The sequence below is a fragment of the Podarcis bocagei genome, assembly GCF_964188305.1.
Source record: "Podarcis bocagei genome assembly, chromosome: 7".
In the NCBI taxonomy this organism is placed as follows: domain Eukaryota; kingdom Metazoa; phylum Chordata; class Lepidosauria; order Squamata; family Lacertidae; genus Podarcis; species Podarcis bocagei.
In genome coordinates, this window is record NC_138132.1 from 44,613,393 (window position 1) to 44,622,162 (window position 8,770).

At 42.7% G+C, this 8,770-nt stretch overlaps 1 protein-coding gene across 1 annotated transcript; it reads right to left on the bottom strand.

The window, feature by feature from the left end:
• Positions 1-2,389: 2,389 nt before the first annotated feature.
• Positions 2,390-7,803, bottom strand: CLEC3A (C-type lectin domain family 3 member A). The gene is made up of 3 exons (XM_081203751.1): positions 7,444-7,803; positions 5,970-6,053; positions 2,390-3,580 (listed from the first exon to the last, which is right to left on the bottom strand). The coding sequence occupies exons 1-3, from the start codon at positions 7,586-7,588 to the stop codon at positions 3,189-3,191; spliced, it is 621 nt and encodes a 206-aa protein (XP_081059877.1). The 5' UTR covers positions 7,589-7,803; the 3' UTR covers positions 2,390-3,188.
• Positions 7,804-8,770: the final 967 nt, after the last annotated feature.

Sequence of the window (8,770 nt, forward strand, 5' to 3'; positions counted from 1 at the left end):
AGGTGGAAAAATGTCGCCTTGGCTGTTGCTGTGACTTGCGCCTCCATGGAAAGGGAGGCGTCAAGGATTACACCCAAACTCTTAACGGAAGGCAATGGCACTAATTGGGCCCCTGCAAGAGAAGGGAGTTGGTCCCTCATCCCCATGCTATCCCGACCTAGCCATAGGACCTCTGTCTTCGAAGGATTTAGTTTCAATCGGCTCCCACGAAACCATCCAGCCACAGCTTCCAAGCATCTGGTCAGTGTGTAAGGGGCCGAGTTGGTGTGGCCATCCATCAGTAGATAGAGCTGAGTGTCATCAGCATATTGATGACAGCCCAGCCCAAAGCTCCGGATAATCTGGGCAAGGGGGCGCATAAAGATGTTAAAAAGCATTGGGGAGAGAATTGCGCCCTGCGGCACTCCACACACCAAGGAGTGGCGTGACGACATTTCCCTCCCTAGTGCCACCCTCTGTCCCCGACCAGAGATAAAAGAGTACCCACCACCAGCACAGTAACCTTTGCCCTTCAATGGAGAATATAACCTCCAATGCCTGTATAGCACTATGGCAGGCAAGGTACTCAGAGCTGCTTCCAGGACAGCTTGCAGAGGTTGGCAGCTGCCTTCTCCATGCTCCTCCTGTAACTGTGCCTTAAACCCAGGTGGAGTGTTAATCCAAGGTTTGCCTGCCACTCCCTGTCTCTGCTGAAGGTAAATGGATGACAGTAACACCTCCTCCAACCACTACCAGCTTGCCTTAACATATCTTTTACTTACACTCCTACTGTGAATGGGGAAAACAATAACTTTTGTTTCCTAGTAGTAGATAGGTAGCTGGTCTGCCATAGTCAAAAAATACTGGAACCATGGAAGGCACCACATTGAGCCGCATGAAATGGAAGTCCATCAACCAGTGCTACTGGAAGGAATTTTTTTATTTTTTGTTTCCTAGTGGAAGATCAGGACCAAGAGGAAAATTTGGCTGAGTAATCATGGAAATGCTTTTGAAAGCAAGCTTTAAAAAACAACAACAACCAAAAAACAGAAAGTGGGGAGGGACCCACAATTTTAAAAGTTGTGAATTCACCACTATTTAGGGCTAATGAATGATTATTTTAAGATCAGATCACACCTGGATTGAACAAACTGATAGGAAGGAACCCTATCAATGGTAAGACACCAACTTTTCAAGCAGAAAGCCCCTGGTTCAATTCCTGGTCTCTCAAATTAAGCAGGACCCAGTAGTAGGAATTGTGGGCAGGCAGTGAGGGGGGGGCACCTCTCTCTCTCTCTCTCTCTCTCTGCCTCAGACCCTGCAGGGCTGCTGCTAAACAGAGTAGATAATGCTGCATAAGGAAGCTTCCTATGTCCTTCCTAATAAGATTTGCAGCCCATTCCTATGCATGTTCATTCAGAATTAAGAAGGTTGGCAATGTTTAACTAATAAGATTGGTTTTCAAAAACCCAGTTAACTGATTTTATATAGCCAGCCAAATTTTATTCAGAGTAGACTCATTTATTTCAGTGGGTCTACTCATGGCCAGCACACAGGTGGCCCTTTCCCATAGAAGGGGATGCCTTTTGGTGCCTGCTATGACAGATGTGGGTCATTTTATTCTATTTTTAATTTACATTATTATCTCTAAACCTAAAAAAAAAAATTCACAGGCTGGCTCACAAATAAAACTGCATAATCAACAAAAGCACAAATTTGGCTTTTTACTTCAGAATTACTGGTTTTATCAACAGACAAATATAATTCATAAGTTAATTGAATATGCCAGTAAAACTCAAATGGCTGCAATCCTATACACATTTACCTGGGAGTAAGTTCCCCATAACTCAATGGAGATTACTTATGAGTACAGTGGTACCTTGGTTTATGAACTTAATCCGTTCTGGAAGTCCATTCTTAAACCAAAGCATTCTTAAACCAAGGCATGCCACAAACCAAAACACCAACTTCAGGTTTTGCAGTGTTCTTAATCCAAGTTGTTCATAAACTAAGCTGTTCTTAAACCAAGACATGTACAGTGGTACTTCACGTTAAGTACTTAATTTGTTCCGGAGGTCTGTTCTTAACCTGAAACTGTTCTTAACTTGAAACACCACTTTAGCTAATGGGGCCTCCTGCTGCTGTTCTCATCCTGAAGCAAAGTTCTTAACCTGAGGTAATATTTCTGGGCTAGCAGAGTTTGTAACCTGAAGTGTATGTAACCTGAAGCGTATGTAACCCGAGGTACCACTGTATAGGCTTGCACTGTATTTAATGGGCTGATAACTTTAAAATGAAGTACAACACATACTCTCAAATAAGTGTACATAGGATTGGATGTCTTCGACTCCCCTGTTCACACACACACATCCATGCATTAAAACACAACATTGCCACTGCAACATCCAGCTCTTTTGCTTTTGAAAAATAACTTTATTGAAATGTGTAAATCATGCAAAGAGTGAAGATATTCAAATGTGTTAGATATAAAGCATGATGGGAAGATACATGTCAGAGAAGTATTCATCCCACTCACTATATATATGTTGATAGCAGGGACACTTTTTATGATAACAAGCTATGAATTATAACAAGAGTAGTTTGTTGCCCGTGTCCTGATATCATAGGAGCCTTGGAAATAAGAAGTGTGCTTAAGAAGCCACACTGATGAGGATTTAATACCTCAGTATCTACAGTATGCTTACAGCAAAACCTCACATTCCCTCTGTCCTGCAGTCCATTATAAATCTTGGGATGCAGCTACCCTGTAATTCACCCTGCAGTGCTGGGATACTGACTAGGATCAAATAGTGGATCTACCACTAACAGCACAATCAATTCCATGTTGGTTGTCCTATCACCTCTGTTTATGACATTAGCAGTGTTCAAATCAGAGCATTGATTTTCTTGCAGCAACGGAACACACAGGGAATTGCAACTGAATGGAAAATTAATTAAAAGAGGAAGTATCTGCTTTAAAAGAGAGGTTTGCAGTTTTAGTAAACAGGAAGGATTATCAAGAGATAGACACTTGAACTCAACAATCCATCATGACTAAAGGCTATTTTGACTGCCCCATACAAAACTAATTACCTGAAAGTGTGGTCTCTGACTCTGGATTTGTTGTGAAGCTTGGTGATGACTGCAAACTGGCATCCCTACCATATATGTGTTTCAAAAGTGAAAGAAGGAAGCAGACCTAGCTGTGATTAAGGGATCAGGAATTCACAAATATATCGTTTGACAGTACGGCAGACTTCATCCACCCACTTTCCTTGAGCTGACTGTGAAAACAAGACACAATTTTCCCGTTTTCCTCCATTGGGTTGTGACCGGTCCCAGTTGAAGTAGTTGAGGACCATTCCACTGACATCAACAAATTTCCCTTCGTTTACCATGTCAGTGACACCCAGCCAAAAATCTGCCACACCTGACAAGCTCTTCTTGCTGTACTCTCGGAGAGCGTTGGTTTCATCGCCATCTCTGGGGATAGCAAGAGTCCCTCCCTTGGCTATGCAGTCTTCGTTTGCTTCATGGAAATGTTTTGCACCATCGGATGCCAAGTAGCATTTTTTATGGACCTTTGTTCCACGAAGACAGACTGTGAATGAAAGAAGATGGATGCAATGATTAAAGAATCCATGTTAAGTGGACCAAAGTAGTTCTTCACTGGTTATTGCTACCTGAAATTTCCCTGGATTTGGAATTTCTCTTGGCAGAATTTAGGATGGGTGGGCATCTATTTTGGTCCTAAGAGCCTAAGCCAGGGGTCAGCAACCCGCGGCTCCGGAGCTGCATGTGGCTCTTCCACACCTTTGCCGTGGCTCCGGGGCAGATATTAGCGAGGGGAGGAGGCGCATTGTGCGCCCCGACACTCCCCACTGTGGCGGGCACTGTACTGGCTGTGACGTCGCATGGGGGCGGTGCGTGTGTTAGTCACGCACCATCCCGACGTCACCTTCCCGCCCACTGTCAGATCGGAGGGCAGCGGCGCGCATGTTTGCGGCTCCCAGTGTTTTTTTTCTTCGGAAACAGGTCCAAGTGGCTCTTTTTGTCTTAAAGGTTGCAGACCCCTGGCCTAAGCCCATACAAACTTTCAGTTTGCAGTGATTGTTTTCCCATAAACACCATTTCTTTAGACACAGCATCAGCACTGTAGTTCCTTGCACCATTATTGATTTTGAGAGGTAGCAAAATACCTCATCGCAACACTTTCATCTCCTGCCGAATCAAAGAAGCAGCCCAACATGTGCTAAGGGCAATGTTAATTGGGTCTTCTAATCACAGTTTCAATTTGTTCATTTGTAAGCTACTGAAACAGGCATAAAGATAACCAGCTATAAAGATGATGGCTGCTTATTGCTTTGCAGTAATTGATGGAGTTAATGGCTCCTTCAGCCTGTGGCCTCTCTTTGTAGCATCATCCCAGTAGTAGATACAATGGGTTGCTTTAAAGAAAAAACTGAACCCTGGTTAGGAGATGCAGTTTATACTAGTGCATTGGGTAGACATTGGGCGGGTGAGCACTAACACTTACTGGATCCCCAAATTAACAGGAAAGGCTTGATGTGGTTGAGTGCCTTGGGCCAATCTCTGTATCTGAAATACTGAAAGTTAGCATATAAATCCCTGGATTGATGACACTGAATATAACACGAGGACATAAGAAGAGCATACTGATGGCTAATTTCAACATTTCCACAACTCTGGGTGCTTCTAGAATATCACCATTGTTGAAACTCCAGTCTATGTCTACAGTTCTACAGTATGTACGCTTACCTCAGACTTAGCCTGAGAATGTCTATTTTGGGGTAGGATTCAATTGCATACCAGACAATTCAGGTTGTGCAATTCTAGTTGTTTGGGAAGTCCTGCACAACAGACCTGCTCCCTCAAAACGCTGGGCTTTTTGCAATAACAAAAGTGGAGGGAAACTGAGAGATAGCATTTGCTTTGACATGTCATTTAACCTTACCACAAAAAATAAGAATGAATGCTCATTTAATAGCCAGCATAATCTAATCGCTCTGTAAATAAATCAGGATGGTCATCTGGAAGTGCCCTGAGTCCCCAAGGCTCTCTGGATAATCCCTTTTAAAACTGCCTCTCTTTCCTGTGTGCAATTACAAGTGGCAGAAGGGGGCACTGAAAAAACAGGCCTTCTTGTTACCATGTTGTGATCTCTTGGGACAACTGCCCTCCATGACTTTATTACCCATATATTATATTATGTCACTGACTCTTTAAGCTGTTTTGGTTTTGGAAGTCCAAGGAGAAGAGCCAGAGGAGGGCGGAGAGAAACTAAAAATGAGCCAGGACTGTTATTTGTACTATTTATGTTTGGAAAACAGTCCCCTCTGCCTCACCACTTTGGTTTCATGGCATACTGCAAGGAAAAGCAGATATTTGTCTTGACATCAGAATGGGCTGAACTATCAGGAAATAGGTGTATACTTGGCTGTCCACCAAGGGCAGGGATCTAAAGTCCTTTTCATTACTTAGAAACACAAAGTGCCAAAGTAAAGCTAGCTGTGTATGAGGTCAACTCAGTGCTTAGCAAATAAAACCAGGACAAGGTATCTGAAAACACTATTTTAAAGTCTGCACCAAACACCCCGAGTATTCATGTATTTAATAATATCTTTAATCATTTGATTAAAAAAAAAAGGAACAACAAATGGAATAACATATTTCAGCCCATTTACCATCTATCTCTCTTCCCCCACCCAAAACCCCTGTTTTAAAGCGAACATTTAAAGTTATTTAAAACTGAAAAATATTAAGGGGAGAGCCAACTAAAGGAAACGATTCAACCCTGCAGAGCAAGGATGGAGGACTTGTGTCCCTCCAGGTACTGCTGAACTATTATTTCCGTCAGTCAGAGCCAGCACTGGCTAATGGTCAGAGATGATGGGAGTTATAATCCAGCAACATCTGGAGGACCAGACATTATCCACCCCTTTTGTAGAATAATAAAAAGCAACCCTTACCTGTCTGCAGGGCTTGCATTTCCTTCAGGGAATTTACCTCTTGCCAAAGCTTGTTAATTTGACTCTTTAGGTCACCGTCTTTCTCTTAAATAAGTAAGTATATACATACATTAACATATTTAGACACATCAAAATGTTTACAGTAAGATGTGGAGTGCAATACAAAGGCTGCAATCCTAACTCCACTAACCTGGGAATAAATCCCACTGAATTATTTGCAGGCTTCCTTTAGCATGGGGAGGTAGCTGCCTGTGAAGGGTGAAGTCTGTACATAGTACACAATATACACCCACAGTTTGTTAAGTGCGCTATGATGGGTAAAGTACAGTTCCAAGCATTCGGGGGGGGGCAGGTGTGTTTTAAGTGTACGGTATGTACTTTTGGTTACAGGCAGCTTTTTTTATTTCCCTGCTCCACAATACATAGGTGAGGGGCATTTTTATTTTTATTTTGCCAGTTTTGAGTGTTCAAATCCTCATGCCACGTCAGTCATATTTGACACAAAGAGGCTACCTAGAGAAGTGCAGTAGAGGTGTGAGAAGTACCTTTGCTACCTACCCTTCCCACATGCTTTAGCCTCTTTGAATGTTACTGGTAGAATGTGAGAACAGGCTATGCAAAAGTGTCTTATCATGGCACAACGTTACTTTAAGAAGAACTGCCCAGGTATGAGGTTTTTCCATGATTATTTGCTGTCTGTTATAGTAACTATCTCACGGCATGGTCCAAAGCAGAGCTGGGGGATGTTCCAGGTGTTGCTGAATGACAGTTCTTTCTTTTTCCCCCACTAAGTTTTTTCATGATACAATAAGCTAATGTAAACGAAGACAGCTACCAAAAGTAAAAATAGAGTATAGAATCCTCTGTTAAAGGTAGTTCTTAACCCTTACCACCCTCTCCCAGATCTCACCTGGGATCTTTCTTTTCTCTTCCCAGCCACTAATTCTGGGAGATCAACATTTCCCTGCCTCCTACCCAGTTCTCCCCATCCTTGACCATTGGTCAAGGTGGTTTGGGCTGATGAGGAATGGAGTCATAGAAACACCAGAAGGTGACTTATACTGAATCAGACCACTGGTACGTCAAGCTTAGTACTGTCCACACTGACAACAGCTCTCCAGGGTTTCGGGCAGGAACTTTTCCCAGATGTACCTTGAGACTGAACCTGGAATCTTCAGCATGCAACTGAGCTATGGTCCTTTCTTACAACAACACCTGAAGGCCTACTTTAAAGACACATGAAGCTGAAGAGGTCTAGGTTTGATCTGTGCCTGGGAACTCCGGGTATAGTATGTGTTATATGTTATGTGCCCAGGCTTTTTCTATCATAGAATTCATAAATAAAACTATCCAAATCAGATGAACCAACATAGCAAAAAATAAAATAATACTTGTTAATAAATTTACTAAGGTAGCAATCAAATAATATATTTATCATAATCTTCATTCTCTGTGGCCTACTAAGTTTGCTTACCTTTAACCCTCCGTTTGCTGTGTTTTCTGGCTTTGGAATGGACAGACTGGCCAGTTGTTTGATCCAGCAAAAGGATGGTAACAAGGAGGAAAATCAGAAATCCCATTTGTGCCATCTCTGTTTTCAGATAGTGAGCAAGAGTCATCAACAGCAGCTTGAAAGCAGTTGTGAGAACTGCAGCCCTGTAGAACTGATGGTGTTTGGCTTTATTAAAGGGTAGTGAGAGAATTGGCTGCGCTCCTTGTTTATTAAATGAGCAAAATACTCAAGCAGGCTTCAGCATAAGGTGCCCTCTTGTTCTCAGTCTTTAGCCTCTCCCACACCAGATTTATACTTCCTGTCAACTCTGACCAATTGAATTTATCAGGCTTGCAATCCAGGGCTTAACGTTTTTACTCAAGAGTAACGCCTGCATAGTTCAATACTGGAGAGTATGCTCTTTGTAACAAGGATGGGGAATCTGTAGCCCTCCAAATGTTGCTGGACTTCTACACCAGCCAGTAGCAGCCAGCATGGCCAATGGTCAGAGGCTGATGAAAGCTGTAGTCCAACAAAACAGGTTTGCCATTCCCTTTACTGGAAAAGTGGCCTATTAATCCTAAGGGCTGTTAGAACAGCTCAGCCTCCTAATGTGAGCTGCACTCTGCCCTGTATCTGTTGATCTCATAATTGTTTAATGCATGCCCTTCTTCCCAAAGGAGCCCTGGGCAGCAAACATGAACTATTAAAACATTTAAAAACAATTCTAGTTTGCAGAATTTATTGTGATCCTATACAGATATAGACCAGGAACAGCAGGTTCAAGCTTTCCATCCTGTTAATTTTATTATTAGGTTTATATCTTGCGTTTGCTCCAAGGAACTCAAGCTGCCATACTCTGCAGTACTTTGTCCTCACAACAGCCCTGTGAGGTAGGTTAGACAAAGAAACTGAGTGACCTTGGTCCAATCACAGTGAGCTTTGTTGCTGAGTGGTGATTTGAACCTGGGTCTCCCCATTATTCCACAGTGGCCCTTGCTGTCTACTATAAAAAAGGACATTTCCCTCCCAATCCCATTTAGGATTGATAAAACAGACCACAAGCAGCTCCCACTCTTGTCAATTTCATCATTCTATAGCACATGGGTAAATGATCATTGCAGTTGGTGGGAAATGTTGCCCACTTAGAGGGAAATTATCTACAGTGATACCTTGGGTTACATATGCTTCAGGTTACATACGCTTCAGGTTACAGACTCCACTAACCCAGAAATAGTACCTTGGGTTAAAAACTTTGCTTCAGGATGAGAACAGAAATCATGCTCTGGCGACGCAGCAGTGGCAGGAG

What these genes read in the sequence shown, in the direction of transcription:
- CLEC3A (XM_081203751.1), bottom strand. Translation starts at nt 7,588, where the DNA reads ATGACTCTTGCTCACTATCTGAAAACAGAGATGGCACAAATGGGATTT. An exon ending in CAGCAAACGGAGGGTTAAAG is followed by an intron (nt 6,054 to 7,443) that starts GTAAGCAAACTT and finishes TACTTATTTAAG; the next exon opens with AGAAAGACGGTGACCTAAAG. An exon ending in AATGCAAGCCCTGCAGACAG is followed by an intron (nt 3,581 to 5,969) that starts GTAAGGGTTGCT and finishes TTTCATTCACAG; the next exon opens with TCTGTCTTCGTGGAACAAAG.